Below are 24,099 nucleotides of genomic sequence, written 5' to 3' on the forward strand. Positions count from 1 at the left end.
TGTTCTTATTATGCTATATGTAAAAAAATATATATATGTATATATTATTCTAGGGTTGAAATCTTCAATTCAATGATTCTGGAGCACGTGGATCAATGTTTGTCTCCATGGTTACCATGGTGAATCAATGTATCACTGCTTCATTGATGATGGCTTTTTGTAATAGCCGTGCACATGCTTAACTCAAGGTTAACCTACTCTGAGTTGATATCAGCTGTTCTAGGATCACATATTATAGTTGATGGTTTTTATTCAGACATTATTGTTTAGAGTGAGACCTCACTCTGTGCATTACAATATATAAATGTGACTCTCATGGGATCACTGACAGGCTGGAAAATGACTTTCTAGACTCAGCAGGGAAAGAGAGATCATTTCAATGGCCAGCTTTTTCTTTTTAAATTTTATTTTATTTCATCAGTGCAAGTTGCATCCCTGAATCTAACTATAAAAAGTTGAATAAATCATGCATGTAAATCATTCAGTGTGTCACGACTCAAAGAATTTGGAGCTTGATCTTTCACTTTGTTTTTCTACCATGGTATATTAAATGTGTCAAAGCATATTAAACAGACAGCCCTTGAGTAGACACACTGAAAAAACTTCAAACATGAGAAAAAGATACAAGTATCTATCATAGAAATTCTATTCTGCTATGGCTTTTTAATAAATGGTCTCTGTGATTCAGGCTACAATTCTGACAGGACAGTCCTCGAGCAAGACTGAAACCTTAAAAAAGAAAAAAGAACAAAAGGGGGAGGGGCTTCCAGGGCAACGCAATTGGACTACCTTGTTCTCCACTGAGAAGTAAATGCTGATGGCAAATTCCATTAATCTTTAGGAATTATAAAATTCCTGACAATGGAGACAATTGAATATGTTTCTTCTTTTACCATATTTACCATGTTGTCCAACATATAAATGCACCATGGGAAGATTAGATCACAGTAAATTAAAATAAATTTATATGCCCAATGGTGCCCTAAGCAAATCACACTGGCTGCCCCCCCATACATACACAAAAAAAGTTGTTGTTTTCCTAACTCATAATTTGGGATGTTTGCAAACAATTAAGAGCAAACTTTCCAACATTTCAAAATATAAACTTTCATTTGAACCTCATCATTGTGCATTGAGGTTCCTCTTTATTGTGTAACAGAACAGCAATTTAAGAAGCAATCCTATAGAAAATAAATAAACGATAAATATGATTCATCAGTTGTCAATTGGTAGTTTTTCGTTTATTTTGCTTTTAATTGCGTTGATGTTTACTGTGCATTTAAATTAAAATACGTAGTGTTTGATCGCACCCTCTAGAATTTGGAAACTTTATCATTTGGATAGAAATGTTGAAAGAGGTGTCACGCACATGAATCAAAGCCAAGTTGTTCTCCAAGGCATTATTTCATTTCACATATCAACAACTTTGGATATCTACTCCGAGTCGGGAGATGCGTCTGGTGAAGTGGATGCAGAGGAGCGGTCCGTTTCCTCCAGTTCCTTGTTGAAGCCACCGCCAGTGTTCAACGAACCCGAAGAGGACGACGGGCGCACCGGCGTGGACGTGCCTTCCTTCTCGCGCTTTTTCTGCTTCATGCGCCTGTTCTGGAACCAAATCTTCACCTGGGTTTCATTAAGCTCGAGAGTGGCAGCGATTTCAACTCGCCGTGCTCGGGTCAGATATTTGCTGAAGTGGAACTCCTTCTCCAATTCTGTGAGCTGCCGTGTGGTAAAGTTGGTGCGCATGGTGTTGTTTGCACCAGCCAGGCCGAAGTCAGCCACTTTAACTGAATAAATAAAAACAATTATGCAACAGTTTTATATTAGATGCGACAGAAGTTCGACATTGACTCATGGATAAATGAGTGTGCGTAATTTTGGAGGCTTCGTGTTGCGCACACCGTTAAAGAGAAAACCATTTGCTTCCCCTTTTGACTATTGTTTATTTATAGTGTGTGCTCGCGCGTGTTCGTGGGTGCGCGTATGCGTGTGTGTAATTGTGTGCAATTGTGTAATTCACCGGTCGTCTTTTTTTTTTTATATGAAACTAAAATGATGACATGCTCAACTAGCCAACAATTATTTTATACAAAACTGGATTATCTATAGGCCCCGCCCACTCAGTTAGTTCAACAAAATGAATATTCGGGAAAGAAAACGTGAGACATTTTTCCAACATTGTAATCACAATTTCGTCGTTTGAGTTCCCTATAATGCAATTTTTACTTTATATTAGTTTGAGGTCGATCATTTTTATGCTAAGACATCTTGAAACTGGTGCGCTCACAAATAAAAAAAAATGCGGCACACGAACGCACGCGCACAACTCACCTGTTTTAGGTGGATTCCTCTTCACCTTCATCCAATCAAATGTTTGTCCCTGTCCGACTGGCTGATTCTCCTCGTCCTCCCTCTTTCGCTCCAGGGAGATGGGTACCTCTCCATATCCTCCCCCGTGCAGGTAGTCCACTGCGTCCAGACTCGAGCTAACCTGAGATGGGTAATGGGAACCGACGAGGGCGCCTTGAGGCCCACAATAAGCTGTAGTCAGGGTTCCATAGCTTGGACCACCGGTGGGGGTCGAGGTAGCAAATGTTGATTGATGATAATAGGTAGATGTTACTGGCTCGTCCAGGAAATATTGAGGATGGATGGTGTTGGCAGGGCTTGTCGTATAGTCAGTGTTTGTGGTGCAGGCCTGCTCCAAATAGGCCCCGTTATTGACAGTACTTCCGTTATGGTAGGAAGACAATAATCCGCTTTGTGTGTTGAGAAGTTGATGATAGTAGCCATTATGCGTGTGTTGATGCTCATGATGAGGTTGTTCATGATGCTGGGCCGGTTCTGTTGTCTCACTCGGTCCTCCGCTGTCAGCACTCAAGCGTTCATTATAACACAGCCTGGAACTTCTTGACACGGTGATGGGATCTTGAGGAGCGGATTGGTCCGAGTGGATGCTGTCGTTGGTCAGCTGGAAATCTTGATGCTGATCCAAAGGATGATGATGCAAATGCTGATGGTATCCAGATTTAGGTCTACAATAGGATCGATTACTAACTGAATATTGCATAAATGAGTTCATATTCGTTGTGTCCATGCAGACTCTATAGGGACAAATATTCGGGGAAAAATCTAAAATGGAAAAAGATATTGGTCAATAATGACTTGGCTGCAAGAAAAAATATATTTTTTAAAAATCTATGCCGTTAACCAAAATCATAAAAATAATATAGAGAAACAAAGAAGCAAGACGAGAAAAAAAATGGAGAAGGCTCTGCTACCCCCAAATGGAATCAGACATAAGTAGCCTAATGGTCTCTGTTTGAGATGCGCTTGCGTGTGCGCGCGTGCGTGAGTGTGATGGTGTGGCGCGCGTATACGTGTTCCTATAAGTTTTTGTAAAAGCAAGGCCCAAAAAAATCCGCGTGCGGAATTCTGAGACTCGGTGATGATGCAAAACAACGCAACAGGGCAGAAAAAAGTCAAGTCACCTTTTTGTGGTCACACAGGTAATAATCCGTCTTCTTCCATCCTGTAAATCATTTTCTTCTCACACTCGGCTTTCCTCTTTTACATGTCCCTTCTGTTTTTCGTGTCACTTCTTTTCTTACCTCCCCGGGTCACGTGACTTGTCGTCACGTCGCCTAGGGTGACCAAAAACCCCAAATCTTGTTTGACCGGTGGACGAAGCGAGGGGTGCGTGTGCGCGTAAAACGGAGAATGAGGAACAGGGAGGACTTAGGTGCCCGCGTTTTGTATTTGCGCACGCGCCTCATCCATCACTCGCAGTGACATGGGCACGACAAAGAGACTTCAATCAAACTGACCCATCAATCTGATATCAGCACGAATCTGTCAGGGCGGAGAGAGGGTGAGGGAATAAAAGAGGAGTTGTGAACCAACCTTCTGCTCCCTGGTATCTTCGTTGAAAAAAAAAAAAGCGCTTTTTTTTTTTTTTTTAAACATTACAACTACAAGTAAAGAAAGTTGTACTTCCTTGTAATGTCTATGCAGTACATTTAGTACTTTTCAGCATGATTGGATGGATGGATAAAATAGCTAATTACAAATGTTGCTCCCCTGATTTTAATGAGTGAGGGCCACCTGCTCCTCTCAAATTTTAATAATTGTCTTCTAGTGTGTGGCTGGATTACAAACCACCCTTGGATAATCCAGAGTAAACGGTCCTCGAGTTAACTGCAGGAAGTCACTTAAAATCAAACATTAAAATGCTTTCCGTTTTCTTCTTTGTAGATTTTATTTTTGATGAAAAGACCAGAAATAATATAATACATTGCACGAGATGATCAGAAACTTTGGGGAATCAATTTGATTTCTAACAATTGGCCTGGGATGTGTGTTTGACCATGTGTTTGCTAATGGAATAATTTTGCTGATCTGTTATAGCAATAAGATTAAGGGAGACAGCAGACCTTCTGGTTAACCAAATACTTTTTTTTTTTTGTCCATCAGGAAAGAAGAAATGGTGACATCACAGTGTTCTGTGTGCAGATCAGTTATCACCATACTTTGGAGGTATACTTTTTTTTTTTTTCATTTTTAAAGACCATTGCAAATATTTATGGAAGGCGGTATACTCTTAAAGTGAATCATTTGCCTGCTTAAGTATAAAAGTTCTTGCTGACAAGCTTCAGAAAAAGGAATTTGTCAAACCATGGTGAGTGGCCGGACAGCAAACAGAACTCCAACTCACTATATGTAAGTCATGACGAGTGATGTGGGTGGGTAACAAGGATGGCGGTTAATGATCACATAGTGAATGAAAGGACACAGACTAAAGTAAGTGGGTAGGAAGAATGCAGGAACAGACTAGTACAAGATGACCATCAAATGACACCCACATGACTGTCTGGGTAGTGACTACAGGGCAGAAAGAAACTGAGGTTAAAAGGTTAAAATTTTAATTATGTGTTTCCCTGCATTTCAAAAAGTCCCATTGTGATTCAAGTCAATTTTATTTATATAGCCCTTATTTATATTATAAAGTCCCCAAGTGGAAGCATGCAAATACTAAACAATAGGTACATTTAAATTATTTTCCATTTCAAATTTGACGGACCACCTGCAATACCGCTAGGAACCACTAGAGGGCCGTGGACCATCGGTTGACAATCTCTGCACTAATACAGTTGAGAAGGGACAAAGAATTTGGCCCAAGTCAGTAGGATGGAATGTACACGGGCGACTTGGATCGAACAACTTTTGTGTTCTGTTCACTGAAATTCAGGAATATTCAGTCCCATACAGGCCTCAATTTCTTCTAAGCAGGACAAAAGTGGCCTCAGATGATGTTAAATAATGCATAACTGTTTTTTTTTTTTTTTGTTCATATATTGTAATATATTTCTCTACTTCTTGTTGACTGCTGCTGGTCAACAATGGATCGAAATGTAAATGCTTCAGTAATCCCTCGCCGTCTATTTATTTTCTGTTAATGAGTGGCAATTGTCGGTGTTGGTCCCTTGGTAAATGTTAGCAAATATAGTGAAATGACTTTATTGACCTGTTTAGGTTCGTGCAGTACACACTTATTCAGATTGTTTTTACTGTATTCTCCACGGATCCAGCTTGACAAGTCATTTGTGCACTTGTGCTTCTATATAGAAACAAACGTGTGACATTTGCTCTCACACAACTTAGCTACACATTGATGCATGAGAGGGAGGCAGGTTGATTGGTTATTTGCTATTCATTGTGATTCAAAGCATAAAGTTCGAACATACCGTTTGATACGTGGATGAACACAAGAAAAAGATTTGCGCAAAAAAAAAGATGAGATACTGAGATCACCACCTCAATGCCTCGGGTGTACCTAGAAATCTGCCCATAAAATATATTAACATAATCGGTGACAATGGGCAGCGAGAGAGAGAGAGAGAGAGAGGGAGATTGGTTAGGTGTGCTTCGATAATCTTGCTCTTCTGGCTGTCACCGTCTGTCGACCAGCTGCCTTGTTTTAATATGGCGTAGTCCTTTATCTTTTGTATCACATTCACCGTCACTGTTATGATTTCAGCCTGGGTGTGTGCTATTGCAGTGTTTCCCAACCAGTGTGTGTGCCGTGAGAGATGTTCAGCTGTGCCGTGAGAAATTGTCCAACATTAAATACCGAGAGCATTGTAAACAGCATCGCCAAACCACAGGTCAGTTAGGGTACATTTAGGTAAACTCTCACACCCGGGATCGAGCCCGTGTCATTATCCAGTCGGCTATTTCGACCTGACAGCCGACGGTTACCTCTGAAGTAGCATGTTATGCTCATCATCATCATCTTAAATCTCATTTGAACACACCTGACAATGTCTTTGGGGACACAAAATGAGAAAAGGTGATACATGTCCTGGTGTCAGGATCACCAGGCTGCAATGGACGCAGAGAGAGCACATAAAATACATAATATAAAAAATCAACCCTGATCTAAAGCTCCCAAGAGGGCAAGGAAAAACCCTACTAAAAGAAAGAAATAGTCGTATTATTTTATTTCATCGTATTTATATTTTTATTATAAATGTATTATTTATTTATATAAATGTATTATTTATTCATATAAAGGCTGGTCCGCAAAAATATTTCTGACACGTAACCGGTCCGTGGTGCAAAAAAGGTTGAAGACCACTGATCTTTTACTATTTGCTTGTGAGCTGCTCCATAAAACCATATATATTCCTGACAATGTGAGAGAGGCTTCCATAGTGTAGTGGTTAGTGCTCTGGACTCTCTCCTCAACGCCCCGGGTTCAAATCCCATTAGGACCTAAAATATTTTATCATAGAAAATTTGCAACACAGTTGCTCGTGTGCTGCCCCATATAACAATTATAAATATTTGCTTGTGAGCTGCTCGATAAAAGCATCTATATTCCAAACAATATGAGAGAGGCTTCCATAGTGTAGTGGTTAGTACTCTGGACTCTCACCCCAGCGACCTGGGTTCAAATCCCATTGGGACCTAAAATGTTTTATCATTTTATCAACACAGTTGCTCGTGTGCTGCCCCATACACCTCCCTAAGAGTTAGGGCTAGGGCTGGGGTTAGAGCTAGGGTTAGGGTTAAGGTTAGAGTTAGGACTAGGGTTAGGGTTAGAGCTACGGTTAGGGTTAGGGTTAGGGTTAGGGTTAGAGCTAGAGCTAGAGTTAGGGTTAGGGTTAAAGCTAGGGTTAGGGTTAGAGCTGGAGATAGGGTTAGAGCTAGGGTTAGGGTTAGAGCTGGAGCTAGGGTTAGGGTTAGGGTTAGGGATAGAGCTAGGGGTAGGGCTAGAGCTACGGTTAGGGTTAGGGTTAGAGCTAGAATTAGGGTTAGGGTTAAAGCTAGGGTTAGGGTTAGAGCTGGAGATAGGGTTAGAGCTAGGGTTAGGGTTAGAGCTAGGGTTAGAGCTGGAGCTAGGGTTAGGGTTAGAGCTAGGGGTAGGGTTAGAGCTACGGTTAGGGTTAGGGTTAGAGTAGAGCTAGAGTTAGGGTTAGGGTTAAAGCTAGGGTTAGGGTTAGAGCTAGGGTTAGGGTTAGAGCTAGGGTTAGGGTTAGAGCTGGAGCTAGGGTTAGAGCTAGGGTTAGGATTAGAGCTAGGGTTAGGGTTAGAGCTAGGGTTAGGGTTAGAGCTAGGGTTAGGGTTAAGGTTAGAGCTAGGACTAGGACTAGGACTAGGGTTAGGGTTAAAGCTAGGGTTAGGGTTAGAGCTGGAGATAGGGTTAGAGCTAGGGTTAGGGTTAGAGCTAGGGTTAGAGCTGGAGCTAGGGTTAGGGTTAGAGCTAGGGGTAGGGTTAGAGCTACGGTTAGGGTTAGGGTTAGAGTAGAGCTAGAGTTAGGGTTAGGGTTAAAGCTAGGGTTAGGGTTAGGGTTAGAGCTAGGGTTAGGGTTAGAGCTAGGGTTAGAGCTGGAGCTAGGGTTAGGGTTAGAGCTAGGGGTAGGGTTAGAGCTACGGTTAGGGTTAGGGTTAGAGTAGAGCTAGAGTTAGGGTTAGGGTTAAAGCTAGGGTTAGGGTTAGAGCTAGGGTTAGGGTTAGAGCTAGGGTTAGGGTTAGAGCTGGAGCTAGGGTTAGAGCTAGGGTTAGGATTAGAGCTAGGGTTAGGGTTAGAGCTAGGGTTAGGGTTAGAGCTAGGGTTAGGGTTAAGGTTAGAGCTAGGACTAGGACTAGGGTTAGGGTTAAAGCTAGGGTTAGGGTTAGAGCTGGAGATAGGGTTAGAGCTAGGGTTAGGGTTAGAGCTAGGGTTAGGGTTAGAGCTGGAGCTAGGGTTAGGGTTAGAGCTAGGGGTAGGGTTAGAGCTACGGTTAGGGTTAGGGTTAGAGTAGAGCTAGAGTTAGGGTTAGGGTTAAAGCTAGGGTTAGGGTTAGAGCTAGGGTTAGGGTTAGAGCTAGGGTTAGGGTTAGAGCTGGAGCTAGGGTTAGAGCTAGGGTTAGGATTAGAGCTAGGGTTAGGGTTAGAGCTAGGGTTAGGGTTAGGGTTAGGGTTAGGGTTAGGGTTAGAGCTAGGGTTAGGGTTAAGGTTAGAGCTAGGACTAGGACTAGGGTTAGGGTTAGAGCCATAATCACTGCTATTGCATAACTCAGGTGTGACAGATCACTGCCTTAACTGAGGTGGCAAAACAAGTCAGCGATGTATTTTATCTATAATTCTCTATAATTTCCCCTAACCGGAAAATAAAGCTGGAAAATAAATCAAGTCTAAATAATGTATCCATTTTACTTTTAAAAATGTTACAATTATTTTCCAATTCCAATTATACGGACCACCTGCAATACCACAACGGACCGCTAGAGGGCCGCGGACCCCCGATTGACAATCCCTGGGCTAAAGGATTGTTGAACAATATTGTTATATTATATTATTATACTGTTTATAATAGCTCACAAGTAAAAAATATGTCTATATGTCGTGAAACAGATATCCAATATTTTTAATCATTTATTTAGAACATTATATTGTCATTGCGAAACAATTCCCCATCGTTATTTTATTTTATTTTTAATAGCAGTAGAAGAGTGGAAGCGGTTGTAATAAGACGATGCAGTTCGAGTAAAAAAAACAATGACGCTTTCTCTCTGCCTTTCTTTTCTCTTCCCCACAGCCCCAAACGCGCTCGCGCACACGCACGCACGCACTAACACAAGCACGTACACGAAACCGCGCACGCGCACACAGCTTGTCCTGTAATGGCTGCCATTGCTCATTGTTTGCATCCTGCTTTGTCTGTAGCGCCATTTTAACTCTGCAGGAGGAGGGGCAGCAGCCAAGTTTGCATAACATTAATTCTCAAAGCCTGCGAGATGTCGTGGATATCAACGCATTCAACTTATTGTTGTTGCATTATGTAAGTACTCTTACTATAGTACTAAAATAAGCATATAGAGAAGGCAGCCAAGTGATCCCTTCATTTATACCATAATGCAGCAAGTTTGTTGTCACATGACTGCACGGATCTGTTTATTCACTACGTCTCCCAATTCTATAGACAGTAAAACAAATAAAACGTATTTAGTGAAATTAAATACCATCTTTCAACTATTAACCATAATAACGTGCATTTTGTAAAAGTTCAATAACATTGCTCAGATATTTGAACAGACTTAGGACTTAATTTGAACCTATAATAGAAAACACATTCGAAATAAAAAGTACAAATGCCACTTTATGTATTTGTATTTTTATTATCATATTAGTATTCCACTATGAAAATATGTATACAATAAATAATTTGGATATCACTATTAAAGAATCTCAATAAATAAACTAGGGTTTAAAACTTCAATCATCAACACGGCTTCCCTCTTCTCTCGGGTGCACAGCAAGAGATTTTTTCCTGTTCATTTCCTCAGATAAGATGTTCAAAAAGCGGCAGCAGTTCCTGAGAAGTTTGGATTGGAAAAAATCCACACATTCTAAAAATTCTAATGACTAATAAATATGTAAATTCACATTCCTGAAATGAGGGCACATATATTCAGACTTTTTTGTAGCTACTAGAGCTACATGTTCAAATAATACTTGCAAAATGATGAAAATATATATTTAAATATCAACGTCCAATATTTCACTCTTGAATCATTCAGGAATGTTGTCATGTTTTTTTTCAGCGACACGGTTCTTGTTGAGAGCCCTCGTTTTAATCACGAATAAAACTCTCAGAAATTGAGATGCTGAAGGTCCATTGTACACAATGTGCTTGTGAACAAGTCAAAGTCCTCTTCGGAAAAATCCACCGGGCTGTCCAGGGAACTCTGAAGGCTGGGTGACATGCAGGCGTCCCCGGCAAAAAAAGTCAAGTCGGGGAGCTCGGAGGAAGTAGAAGACGAGGGGACGGACGAGTCCGGCTGCTCGCAAAATGCGCGTGGTGGCTCAGATCCCGCGACTGTGCTCGTTTCGTTCAAATGCCTTATGCTCGCGTTATCGCTGGAATTTTTATTGGCGAACGGCTCCGGGGAGTGGTATTTGGCAGCAGAGTCACAGGGGCAAGCCGCATTCGACAGCGTTGGCAGGTCCGGGAGCCTCGATAGGCCTCCCTCCTCCAGCGTGGGACGCGCATTGTCTCCGCTGTCAAGAGTGTGGGCGGTGGGTGCTGCAGCCGAAGATGGATTACTGCACCCCGCCTCGCCATCCGATAACTCGCCGGTGCCAGATGCCTCAAGCGGCTGACTTGAGTACGGTGATGAAGCATCCGCGCCTTCGAGCGGCTCGATACAACTCGGCTCTCCGGATTCTTGGGTTCCTCCTCCCCCATCGCCACCACCACCATCACGGTGATGTGTGGTCTGCCGCTTGTGTTTCATCCGCCGGTTTTGGAACCAAACTTTAACCTGACGCTCGGTCAAGTCTAAAAGGGCAGCAATCTCCACTCTTCTCGGTCGGCAAAGATATTTGTTAAAGTGAAACTCCTTCTCCAACTCCAGCAGTTGCGTGTTTGTGTAAGCGGTGCGGAGCCGACGAGACCCAGCGCCTCCGACGTCTAGACCCGCTTGATTTGGATCTGAATGGCACATAAATAAAGGATTTAATTCTCATTCAAATATGTGACAAATATATTGATTTCGTCATTGTTGTAATATTTACAATGTGCATAAAATCTCCCTCAAGTCATTATTACGCGCACAATTGCCAGCCTTCACAATAAATTGTTTCAAAGGCATGAGGGATCTGCCGCTGGCTGGGTCTTCCATAAATAAAATGAAGCAGTTATGAAACATAAAACGCGCTCTCTAAATACAGCGCTACTTTTTAAATAAATAAATAAATAAATAAATAAAAAAGGATGATGAAACCTTGCAAGCTAAATAATGCCAGGTTACGCTCCTGAGTAGGGCAGCGCAGCGCGCCGATAAAAGCGACTGCGTAAAATCGATAGCAGCGATTAGATTAAATAAATCAAAGCAGGGAGTAAAAGTGGGAGACGCAGATAAAAATTAAAAAAAAAATTACACACACACGCACAAAATAGTGAATAAAATGTGCGTGAGTGGGGGGGGGGGCGAGTTTCGCGTGATTTGGGTGTAGAGATAAAAAGTGATAAACTAATAAGGGGGTTGAACTGCAAGCCAAACGACATGAGGGCTTGAGGATTTCCACATTTTACCACCCAACCCCCACCCCACATTCTCTGACGGACTATATGCGTCGTCATTTAGCTATATCAATAAGATATGGCTCACGATCACAAAATATAGGTTATATCCGGCATTAGGAAATCACAACTATTCGAAATGAGCATGTGATAAATTGTACTGTATATAAATAGAATTTTACGCTCACAAATAATACGCCATAATTCAATTTTATTTATTTATTGTCACAATAATCAGGATAATACAATACGATGGCTTGCTCAATGCAAAACGCAATCCCTGTCTTTAAATGGCTAACGTGGCCATTTTAAATCCAATGAATGAATGCGTGCAAGGCAGTGCACAGCATAATGCAGTAGTCTGAAAATGGCTCCCCTGTTGATCCAGCATCACCGCAATGCACAAGACGCACATAGACACAACACTGCTTGAGCGAGACAATGCCATCTTCGTCCGACACATTTCATGCAATTGCTTCAGAGGAGATTAACGGTGTGCAATCAATCAGTTTAAACACATCTAAATCACCCCCACAGCCCAACCATAAACATACAGAGTGCATATGTACCGACCTGTGGGTGAGTCGATGCCCGTCGGAGCGTACCCGGGGACGGTCGGTGACGGGGACGAAGAAGCCGATGGGATGATGGATCCACCACTGTTGGAGCTGATCCCAGTTTTCAGACATTTTTTGGATGATTTCTTCTCCTTCATCCAGGGGAATTCGTGAGCCAGTGGTCCAGCGGAAGACGATGATGCATTCGGGGCGGGGGCTTGGCCAGGCGGGCAGGGATGCTGGGTGAGTCGGTGGTTTGTGGGGAGGCCATCGCTAACAGAGGTTCTCCGGTTCTGTTGGTTCCTTGAAGCTGGTCTTGGCTGGCTGCTTGTGCAAGGGCTGAGGCTGGGGATGGTGTTCTCGAAGGGAGGCGGAATTACTGTCGACTCCTTGATTGATGAAGTTTGAAATGACTCCAGGACGGCAGGGAAGGACGTCAGGCACTCTGCTAGCGACGGTTGGCTGTTTATAAAACCGATCTCTCGTTCAAATTCAAAATTCATTGCTCCTTCAAACGGATATCAATCAAACGACGAGAACCCTGAAAATCCCTTCCCCAAAATAAAAAAAGCAAAACACACACACACGCACACACACGCACGCACGCAATGAAGCAGACTCATACAGCCTCGAAACACCTTCAAATTTAACAAAAATAAAAAAGCGCGAGCACGCACGCTCCGGCTGCGATAGCGTAAATGCGTGTGGCAATATAATAATTGTGTATATTGGTGATATTACTAGCGTATGGGGACCTGGGTAGGCTAAACTGAAGAACTATGGGGTGAAAATGCAGCCAATTCCTGGTCACGTGACCCCAACGAACCAATTACAAGGCTAGGCCTGGCGGCGGCGTTGACTGTGGGAAGCTGCATAATTATTTGGTATAAAATGTGGCAAACGGGGCTATACCATAAAATAATGCCATTGTTTTTGTCACACCGGGGGGTAATTCAGAGAAGCCTGTGGGCTACCGGTCGCCATGTGGACAGTGTAGGCGACCTGTCTGTCGGTGGATCTCAGCTCGTAGACGCCAACAATAGAGCATCGCTGGGACATGTTTTTTTTTTTTTCGGTGGTAGATGACTGTTAATATTCGAAGATCGCCAACACCTTTTACACAACTTCAAAAAAAATCTATCTACAAGACACGGATCATTAATCTTATCGAGTCTGACAAACTCCCGTTTTATGATGGGATTTTTTATTTTTTTTTCCATTTTGTACAGACAGCGGTATGGCTAGATTTTATTTTGCAAAAAAGGTGAGAATTGAATGTGTAAATAGGTCACGTTTGTTTTGTTTGTTTGTTTATTTGTTTTACAGAAAGAAGACATAATAAAAGGTTTTATTAATCAAGTGTTTCCAGTGCGTGAAGCGTATTTATTTATTTATTTATGCGTATATGTTTTTTTTTATTTCTAATTATTTGGCGTAAAAACCTGATTAGTGTTTTGATTTTAGAAGCCATCTTTCTCGTTCCTTCGATAATCCACAGTGAGAATATTGGTCCCCCACCCCCTCTTAGTTTGAATGAAGTACGTGTGACTTAAAAATGGTTGGTGTGTTTACGGAGGGAGAGCGAGTTCACAGCAAGGTCGTTTTGTAGCGGAGGGAAGTCCACACATTCCTATTTGTAGAAAGACAGCATTTTATTTTTAGATCTCCGGGTTATTCGCAGGGAGCCTAACGTCAATGGAAAATTGGGGCGCAAATTGCGACAGTTTGTAAAAAATGGGAACTCGAAAATTTACTATAGGGATATTTCGGAAGGGCCTATAGGGACCCCCGGGTGGGTGGCGGTGATCAATCTTTCTCTGACTGCAAAGAGCCTGACGCAGCCCCTTCTTAAACATGCAAACCTTCCATTCACTTCACTTACTATATAACACTCACTATGTATCAACCGCACATTTGATCCTAATATTATAGTGTGTTTAAAATACAATCCTTGAAGACAACCCATTTTCTTTGCATACAAATTGTTGTTCGGTAAGAGTAAAAAAAAAGAAAAAGAAAGAAAAGGCAGAAATGTGTGTGGGAGTGAAGTCCATTCGGCAGAGCAAGCAATGACAAAACACTCGAATTTCGGTGAAAGGCACACGGTTTTTTTTTGGGACTGAATTTGTGAATGTTTTAGAGTGACATCTTGTATTATTTTACTAATGGTAAATTGATCTATTTGAAACATGGATTACAACAAAAACATAAATAAAACATTATTAACACAACAAATGTTAAGATATTATTCCTGCAATGAATGTTGTTAAAACAGCTCTACTTGCTCGTGTGACATCGCACGCTCCGGGGCTCCGCTATTTTCAGCAGAGGCTGAAGCCAAGTTCCCTGGCTGTTTTTACGAGGCAATAAATTACATTCAATCTTTGCTTATTGGTGTTTTTATTGTCTGTTAGTCCAACGAAAATGTAAAGGGAAGTACAGCCGTTATTTATGGGACGCTGATTTATGTCTCAAGTCTTCGGTTCTCATAAATGGGGGTTAGACAGAGAGAAGGAACGTATTTGAGCTGGGGTGAGGCTCCAAACCACGTGATCACGCTTGGGTTCATTTTGGAAGACCTGAGTGGGTGTATAATTTGCATTTATAGCCATCTCGAAGCTTAATAGTGACTATATGTTTGCGTGCATTCTTTAAAAAGTTCTACATGATGCTTTTTTTTTTTGTTCTACTGATGCTTTGTTTTTGTTATTTATTGTAACACATTTTCTGCTATAGTGTGACGTTAATTATCTGAGATTATGTTGAAACAGTGAATGAAACTCTGAATAAAGTAACATTTTATTAAGGAACTGCTGGACAGACAACTCTATAAACAATTAAATAAAAAGTTGCTAAAGGGAAAATAAAGAAGTCATTGTTCTCCAAAAAGTCTTCTTCTTTCCCCTGGCTAATATGTTGTCAAAATTTTGCATGGATGGGTTACCAATCCCCATCCCTGCTATTTCCTTTTACATGTCAAGACATTCTTGTAAAAAGAACTGTAGGAACTTAAAAATTACTTATTCCCTATCAAAATACAAGAACTAAAATTGTAACTTCAGTACAATCGACAAAGAAGAAACACAATGCTGTTTTTCATTCATAACAGGTAAATGCTAGAAAATTACATTTTTTTTTATCAATATAAATACACGATGGATAAATAATGATAATGGAGAGAGAGAATTATTTTAAACTGGCAATAACAAATAAATATTTTATATGAACGTTAACTTGAACGCACATTTGCGAAGGACTCTGATTGGAGAGGCTTCCTCAAAATAACTTTTTTTTTTTTACATTAAACTTAAAAAATGTAAACTCTAAGTGCAACAATGACACCCAGATGCAAAAAGCATTTGTGTAAATCACACTTTTGAAAAATATGAGTATATTTTCAGAGCATCAAGTAGTGTAGAGTGGGCCAGACACACTTAAAGGGGAAGTCAACTCAAAACTTTTCTTTACAATATGTTGTTTATGTGCCCTCACTAGTCTAAATACGGATTTTATACATTTTAGGGGCGGCCATTTTGCCACGTGATGTTATAGGTCCCAACCAATCATGGCTCAGCTTAAAAAAACTGATGAGCTGTGATTGGTTGCGACCTGAGATGTGGCAACTGTGATGTCATTTTCAATCAACAGCAAAAGCAAAATGGCCGCCCCCCGAGCTGCATAAAAAAGTCGATTTTGCTTGCTTAATTCATATTCCATAAATGAAACATTAATCAGAACATGATGTTTTGACGAGTTGGACTGCTCAAAACATATTGTTAAAAAAAAATTGTGGGTTCACTTCCCCTTTAATTCTTTTAACATTGAGTTAATAATTTTCAATTTTTTTCTTAATGTTTTGTGTCTTGCTCCCAACTCCTTACTAATGATTTAAACAAATAAACCCATATTTTTCAAAAATGTGTACACATTCCTGGGACTGGCATTTTTGTTCAAATATATACCCTGTATCCATTTAGAAAGTCAAAATATGCAAGAAAAAAACCAAACAAATATATTTATATATAAAAGAATTATGCCCACCTATTTATGTAAACCCTTCCATTAGTGAAAGTGAGGGAGAGAATGGGCATAAGCATAAGTAAAAAGCATTCTCAACTCTATACCCTGTATCAATGATGTGCGAAAGTATGGTAATAAACAAACATTGTAACAACATCAGCAGCTGGCGTTACCTGACTGCAGTTACCAACAATATGAAACTAGCTTAGCATTGCTGTGTGTACAAAGATGGTACGCTAAAGTACTTAGCAAGACATTGTATGTGTCATTCCAGGGAATCTACAACCTTGAAGCTTTTGGAGTGGAAGAAGAAGTGATTGTAGGTGTTGTGTACAGATGCATAAATTGAATTGTAAAAAAAATGTCACCCCAATTAGAGCGTATGTGCTGTTGTGACATATCGAACACAATGGGTCAGTGATTAAATCTGGATCCACACAGAAATTTATGGCAGGAGATGAAAAGAGACAGAGGATCAATCAGCGTTTTTATGCACTTTACTGGACAGGCGAGAGTGAAGAGTGCCAGCTATTCTTTCCTTTCTCTAAGAGCTCAACTTACTCAGCTCAGATGACAACAACATGTGTTGCCTGGAGGGGAAGAAACCTCACTGTCATTAATCTTAGCACCTCAGTAACTTCCCATTAAATGTTCCACTATTTCATCTGGAAGACTGGTTTGTATATGGGTCTTCTGGGGTGTCTATTATTTAAATGAAGTCTCAGATTATGTTATTCAAGAATATTAATAAACAGTTTTCCATTTATTCAAGTGAGCAATTATTTTGAGATCTATGGAGATCATTTGATGCTTTTTTTGAATTCGATGGGACATACCAAAGACAAATAAATGGCTCTCTTTTAAGGTTGTCATCATAGTATACTCATTTGTTCTGAATTTTCATCCATTCATTTCCTCTCCCAACTTTTTCTCATTCGGGTTGTGGGTACTTTTATGAACCGATCTGTGGCGTACAAAAATGTGTCCACCACTGATTTAGAATAATCTAATAACCATATTTTTGAAATGTGGGTCGAGGCCACAACAACAACAAAAAAACTCCACATGGACTTACTGCCTGCTCCGTAAAGACTAGCGGTACAGGATATTTTTTTTTCCTATTCAAAATTAATAAATACAAATTCAAATGAAGTGTCTTTCTAAGACTAAAGTACATTGACATTTTGTTGACAGTGATGACATCAATATTGAGCCAAACATTGATTACTTCCCTAAGTGCATGTAAAGCATAAACCACTGAATTGCTCCTCTCCATCTCATTTTCTTCCATAGCTTTTCCTGCAAATCAGCCTGTTAATTTTGTGTGGTCATCCTTCATTTCTCTCCCCAGTGCTACAGGTGAGTGAGCTTGGGTGCTTCTTGAATTCTGCCCTGAGTCGAGGTATGGTGCGCAGAGAGCTCTGTGTACGTTGTATGACTGGGTGGGTCGCAAGGACCTGGAGGTACCCCTCCACTCACATGATGCTGGTTAGTGGCTGACATGGGCCCTCCACCATTGTATTCAATGGTTTGGTGATGGGATGGTGTTGGGCCCAGGTGATTTAGGCCATACATGGAGGGCCCAGAGCCAGGCATGGGTTCCACATAGCTGCCACCCCCCACATACACTGGACTGGCCTGCATGTTAGTGGGAGTTCCAAAGCTGGTAGTGTTGGCCTGCACGAGGCCGTGGTGAGGATGTGGCTCACCGTAGTCTTGATCTTGGTGACTAAACTTCTGCTGTGGAGGGCAGCCCTTCATTGGGAGATTGGAGTAGGCAGTGGACATGGAGTATGAAACTCCTTGGTGAGGTTTACCAAAAGATGGAGGAGATGGGGCATCATAGGCTGACCCTCCTCCCCCACCTCCCCCAACCATTGGGTGCATTGAGTTGAGATAACTCGCAGAGGATTGCATGGGCAGAGGCGGTGAGCTAGTTGGTGAAGGCCCTCCTGAGCTAGAACTTAATCCCTTGGCCTTCTGGTCCTTTTTGTACTTCATGCGTCGATTCTGGAACCAGATCTTGATCTGGCGCTCAGAAAGGTTAAGAAGATTGGCCATTTCCACACGCCGTGGACGGCACAGGTAGCGATTGAAATGAAATTCCTTCTCCAGTTCAACAAGTTGGCCACTGGTGTACGCTGTGCGTGCTCGTTTCGATGATGCCGATGATGCGGTAGTAGGACTCTTCTCCCCGCCGCTACCGCTCTCACCTCCACCCGATGCTGCTGGCAGAGGAAAAAAATTGATCAGACAAAGCTTGCGATCGAAATAGAAAAAAAATAAAACATGTAAGGATGAGACAGCAGATGAGAAGATTAAGCGATACTGTGTAGGCAGAGGTTAGTATCCCCTAATATTAGTTGTCACCGCTTTCTAACAGTGGCAGTTATTAAGAGAGCAAGGCTGTTACTGGTCGAGGGCCGCTAAATTGCATCTTGGCCAGAAAGACAAAGCCCCTACAGCTACAATAGCTGCAGCAGGAAAAAATGTCTGCACAAATCATGTAGAGGTGGACTTCAATTTACATTTAGTACATTACTAAGAATGAAGAATGCAAGAAAGAGACATATTTTAGGAGTATGTTGATTGGCATAAAAAAGAAGTCAGGTATGTTAAAAGGCTCATATCAGTTCTGATTCAGATTCTAGCAAATGGTGATTTTTTTTTAAACTGAGAATCTAATAACACTTGTTAACATTTTTTTTTTATCATAGACCCAAATAAACTTTGAGAAATATTCTTTTCACCTAGCACATTAGGTTGTCATATTAATAATACCATATTAGCACTAATATGTAATATAGTAAAACATTTAGTCATATTTAAAAATTAAGGGCTCGGTTCAGCATCAGGTGGATTTTTTTGCAGAAACTATGACGATTGAAAAATCACTATTGTGCTAGCTTTTATAAGTCAAACACACAAAAATATCCAAATATCAAAAACAAGTGTAACAATTCAAAAGATGGGTAAAACACACCGTTGCCCGAGTTGTTGCTAGGCGAACAGTTTTTCTGCTTAGTTGCTTGGCGAGACTCTTTCATCCAGGGAAATATATGCTTAGCCAAAGTTGGGTTGGAGGGCAGTGAAGAAGAGGAGGAAGAAGTGGAGGATGACGTCGAAGAGGAAGAATTAGATGACCTATTGAGGCCTGATTTAGGGACTGACGAGGCACCAGCACTGCCCCCTGGCTGCTGAGCTACGGTACTACTGTCGCTTGGATTGGGGGCCAATGGTGGGGAGACTTGGGAGCCAGCATGGTGCTCAGGAGGCAGGGTGGGCCTCATGCAGCTGCCATTGGGCTCCTTGTTTTTGGCTAGCTGTTGTTGCTGCTGCTGCTGCTGGTGCCCGCTGCCACCACCCAGTGTCTGCAAAGAGCAGGCGGATCGGTGGTAGGAGTCAACATCCAGATGGGTTGCCGACTGGAAGGCTGGCTGATGATGAGACCCTTGGACTTCATAGCCCCCAAAGCTGTTGACAGGTGCAGTTGCTGCCCCCTGCACCTGATAAGACACGTAGCCACCAAAAAGAGTTGAATTGTCGTAGTATGTTGTCTTCTGCATGTCTGGGAAATGTGGCAATGTCGTCTTTAGCTCCGGCCCTTGTTGAGAACCACTGCCGGAAGACCATTTGGTACCAGGGGTCACGTGACGGTGTCTCTCGAATGGCCCCCTGCAATCTGACCTAAGAGGTTAGGAAAAGCAGAAACAAGAAATGAGAGAGATAAATCCATCTTCTGCCACTGAAAGGCGCCATGACATGAATAGAATCCGGCGCTTTTCTTCCCTCACCTCCTGGCCCCCCCCTCCCTTCAGAGCCCGAGCACAGGCTGCAGATGCTCTTGTGGAGGGGGCATGAGGAGGGCAGACCTCTTTCTTTACACATGCACACGCACACTCACGTCAAAGAAAGACATACACATGCACACATATACTGTATGTGACTCAAATAGGGGGAAATTAATGCATGAGCAATGAGTAAAATGTAAGACAGTATTTGCAAAATAACATAATATTAGCAAACATTGAAAATGAAGAATTGCATGATTAAGTCCTGTGTTCTTCTTTTATTTCTTAATATGAGACATTATTTGCTATAGGACACATTTCCTTGCATTGTTCAAGTGTTTGCAAATACATAGGTGTGTTTTTTTTTTTTTTAGAGAAAGGCACTGGTAAATTGGTCACTGTATGTGTTCTAACGTGGCTAATGCAAATAGCCTATTTCTGTCAATGTTGTATTGGATTTGAGGCTTGCCTCATTGTTGCTAATTTAAAAGCTGTCATTGTTACACCTAAATGTATTTATAAATGTATTCACACATTTCATGCATTCCTATTTTTTATTTCACACTCTATACAAACTTTTTTTAATAAAAAGCTAAAGATAAATAAGTTAGATAGATAGATAATAATATTAATAAAATAATAATAATAATTGGTATTTAAATAAAAAGTCTACACTAAAATTAAGCAACAAAGTGGGAATGAGTCTATACCTACAAAATAATGACAAACGTTATCAACCTAAATCAATGCAGAATTTTCAGCTGTTTAAACCCCATACATTTTTCCAAATATTATTTGTAAGCTTTTTATTTATCAGAGACACTGTCCAGCCCCTCTCCAGCTCTCAGCACGTCACATATGTCAGCCATTTATCTTCCTCAAGACAAGCTGGAATCCTAATTATTTACTCTGAGGAATAGTCGCAAGCAGAGGGGGAGTAAAAAAAAAAAAAAAAAAAAAAAAAAAGGGAGCTAGCGAGACCATGGCAGTGAGGGTAGGAGGACTATGTTATTGAATCATAGCTGTTTTACGATTAAAACAGGCAAACGTAATTTATCTTCCCCTGTTTTATAAGGGCAACAGCTTTATACAATCACCAACTTTCTTAGACGTCTCCCAGAATAATAAGCATAGTGACACAAGCACCCAAACAAAAAACGAAGGGAGGGAGAGGTCGGCCTTGGTGTCCAGTGACTGCTTCATCCTGAGATATAAAATTACAAATGGCGCCTGCCGTGACGCACCATGCAAGCTTGGAGATACGAAACCGATTTATTACATTTTTTTTTAACAATATGAAAGGCTTAGAAAACAAAACAAAAACGGGGGGGATTTCATTTAATACGGAATAAATACTCTACGGATTGATGTTGTGGTGATGTGGTATATGCTACAAACGTCTTAAAACAAATTTAAAATAAACATTTTTGGGGGGGGGGGGCTACGTGCAAGAAGGAATGAATAAATAACAAAATGCATAAATAAATAAAAATATATAGGTAAATGAAAAAGAGTAAAACCAGAAGATAAATTGTACGAATCATAGTGTCAGCCATTAAATAGGTTATTTCAAAAAAGAAAAAAAATACAAGGAATGAGGGAGTGAAACATTTAAGAGAGAAAGAAAGGGCAAGCGGAATAGGTGGAAGGGGAGGTGAGGGGGGGGGGGGGGTCCTATAAGACAGTTTAACGCATAGTGAACTCTTGTTGAACCGGAATTGAGCACATGCGGGTCATAAATAACCGAGCCAACCCCAAAGTGCACAATGCGCAAATACGAGATATTTCTGCTTTGTTGTACGCGCTCGTGCATTAGCGCCTGGCCTGCCCACTGGTGAGGCATCCTTACCTTTATTAGCACCGGCGGTCCCGGTACAATCCCGATAGGACCCAGCAAGATCGCATCACAGATTTGCCGTCACTGGGACATTTCATTAATCATGGCAAAATAATGAAATCCATGAAGAATCCTGGTGCTCCCTCTATTCCCTGCGCAAGCCGCTCCGATGTTTTCCTCGCCTAGCGGGCGGCTGTTTGCAGCCGCCACTGCCGCCGCCACAACACCACCACCACCTCCTGGCGCCAGCGGCCGCGGAGGGCGGCAAGCCGGACGCCGTGTGACATGAACGCTCCGCGGATACGAGAGGTGGACAAATTCAGCACCTCGGTGATGGAGGGGGGGCCGGTTTAAACAGGTGGAATATACGGACAGCCTACCGACAGGCTATGGCTAGCACACAAGCTGAACGAGCTTACCGGGAGCCCGCCTGCTGCCTGCTGTAGACCCCCGCCCCCCTCTCCCCTCCACTACCAGCGCTGCCTGCCTGCTTGCACCGCTGCTGGTTGATAACAATGACCTCAAATGTCTTTTTTTTTTTTTTTTTTAAGTATGTATCGCTGCTCCTACGACCACTAAACACAGCCAGATATAGCCCCAAAGGAACACAAATTATGGGACCGTTAATGATTCAATGGTTTAATTCAACTTTAATCTTTCTCTTGTATCCTGAACGTCTCACTGCATGCTTTGGGTCCGTGCTCTAGATAAATAAATAAAACAAATGCTAGGTTTGCGCTTTATACCACACCGATTAATGAAAAAAACAATTTTAAGATGCTGTAGGCTATAGTGATTATCTATTATTGTTGAGCGCTCAGTTAGGAGCGCGCTTTAATTGTTTGTATGTAGCGCTCCAGTTTCCACCAGCTCAGTTCATTTAAACTCCTCGCAAACTGTGATGTAATTTCATTTTATTACAAAAACGACGATGCCCTGACCATACGTTTCGGCAGTCAATTGAATTGGCGAATTGTTTTGGATTTTTTTTTTAATCTGAGGTAAATGTAAAAATATTGAATCAGTGCCATAGTTACGTCATATGACGTAACACCTCTATTCTGGGAGAAAAAGAAAAGACATTTACACACGCTACGTGTGCTACTGAGCATCCGTATTCGTGAATTGCACACAACTCCATCCATCCATCCATCCATCCATCCATCCATCCATCCATCCATCCATCCATCCATCCATCCATCCATCCATCCATCTGTTTAGACTCACAAAGCACAACCGTTCACACACATCCTCGAGAGGGAACAACATCATCTTCAAGAATAGATTAAACAGTAAAAGCATTTAGAATTCGTTGCTGAGAATCTCCCAGCCTAGTCGTTCTCACATGCCACTGCATGGTCTCTTTCCAACTCCCCTCTATTTTTTTTCCCATGCAAGACGTTTAGACTTACGAGCTCTCTGCATGAGCGTGCTTGTAATTGTAGAACAAGTTAAAAGCAGATAGCATTGGTTACTGGCTGCTGAAATGGGAGGATTAGCTCCATGTAGGGGGAAGAAGGTGGGAGCCAAAAATGTGCCGGTCAGCAGTTTTTATTCAACAAAGCCTTTTGTTAATTGAAGGTTCTGCTCAGACCACGTTACTCATTAACCAAAGGTTTTTTCCAAAACGCGAACCATGTGTGGGGGAGAGACATGCACCCAGAGGGGAAGTGCACGCTTGTGAAAGCACACCACTGATTGCGAAGTTTCATTTTTATTTTTATTGGACAATTCAATGTTGTGTGAGTTGCGGATTCAACATTTCAGACTGTTCAAGGAAATATATTATTTTCTCAATGACCTCACACAAGGAGATGCATTGATTGTGATTTAAGAAACTTTCAAACGAAATTATGGTACCAGTTAAAATTGACACATTTAAGGTAGTTACAAGAGGCTTTTTTTTTTTATTGATCAACTGATGAGCACACTCGCTTACTTCCTGTTGCATTTGCGGATATATCATATAATTGCCACATTAATGAATAGCACATGATATTACATAGTCACACAAACATACATTTAAAGAATATTTGCGTGCCAATTTAACCTCTTCAAATTTGTAGAAATGCGTCTTAATTTAATGCTAATATATTCTGTATTCTTTATTATATGTTATTTATTATATAGGTCATGTTTTTTATATTTATCTATCTATGAGGCATATCTAGCAATTTGACTGCTTTTACATTTATACTATATAAATAATATAATAAATAATATCCTGTCATCCAGCATATGCACACATGCGCACACTGCATGCAAATAACTTAAATGACTCCCATGCATGCACACATTCATAGCCACGATTAACTTTGAGAATAT

General features: G+C 41.3%; 3 protein-coding genes across 8 annotated transcripts in view; all 3 read right to left on the minus strand.

Moving 5' to 3' along the window:
- Positions 1–361: 361 nt before the first annotated feature.
- Positions 362–3,126, minus strand: hoxb1a (homeobox B1a). The gene is made up of 2 exons (XM_037257402.1): positions 2,332–3,126; positions 362–1,787 (listed from the first exon to the last, which is right to left on the minus strand). Exons 1-2 carry the CDS (start codon positions 3,095–3,097, stop codon positions 1,435–1,437), a joined length of 1,119 nt encoding a protein of 372 aa, XP_037113297.1. The 5' UTR covers positions 3,098–3,126; the 3' UTR covers positions 362–1,434.
- Positions 3,127–9,642: 6,516 nt separating this feature from the next.
- hoxb2a (homeobox B2a) lies at positions 9,643–12,921 on the minus strand. Its single transcript, XM_037257092.1, has 2 exons — positions 12,143–12,921; positions 9,643–10,978 (listed from the first exon to the last, which is right to left on the minus strand). Exons 1-2 carry the CDS (start codon positions 12,627–12,629, stop codon positions 10,137–10,139), a joined length of 1,329 nt encoding a protein of 442 aa, XP_037112987.1. The 5' UTR covers positions 12,630–12,921; the 3' UTR covers positions 9,643–10,136.
- A 1,990-nt stretch (positions 12,922–14,911) lies between these two features.
- hoxb3a (homeobox B3a) overlaps positions 14,912–24,099 on the minus strand; it is a 28,631-nt gene continuing 19,443 nt past the window's right edge. For 4 of the 6 annotated variants that reach the window (XM_037255526.1, XM_037255529.1, XM_037255527.1 and 1 more), the window contains 2 exons: positions 19,130–19,833; positions 14,912–18,374 (listed from right to left, as the gene is read on the minus strand). In XM_037255526.1, coding sequence (XP_037111421.1) covers positions 17,500–18,374; positions 19,130–19,833 — 1,579 coding nt within the window. In that variant the 3' untranslated portion in view covers positions 14,912–17,499. Of the gene's footprint in view, positions 18,375–19,129; positions 19,834–21,786; positions 24,077–24,099 lie in introns of those variants that run through there. The other 2 variants (XM_037255531.1, XM_037255528.1) reach the window with 2 other exon arrangements.

The sequence above is a fragment of the Syngnathus acus genome, chromosome 8 (assembly GCF_901709675.1).
Source record: "Syngnathus acus chromosome 8, fSynAcu1.2, whole genome shotgun sequence".
Taxonomy (NCBI): domain Eukaryota; kingdom Metazoa; phylum Chordata; class Actinopteri; order Syngnathiformes; family Syngnathidae; genus Syngnathus; species Syngnathus acus.

What these genes read in the sequence shown, in the direction of transcription:
- hoxb1a (XM_037257402.1), bottom strand. Translation starts at nt 3,097, where the DNA reads ATGGACACAACGAATATGAACTCATTTATGCAATATTCAGTTAGTAAT. An exon ending in GAGGAATCCACCTAAAACAG is followed by an intron (nt 1,788 to 2,331) that starts GTGAGTTGTGCG and finishes TTATTTATTCAG; the next exon opens with TTAAAGTGGCTGACTTCGGC.
- hoxb2a (XM_037257092.1), bottom strand. Translation starts at nt 12,629, where the DNA reads ATGAATTTTGAATTTGAACGAGAGATCGGTTTTATAAACAGCCAACCG. An exon ending in GGGCATCGACTCACCCACAG is followed by an intron (nt 10,979 to 12,142) that starts GTCGGTACATAT and finishes TGTGCCATTCAG; the next exon opens with ATCCAAATCAAGCGGGTCTA.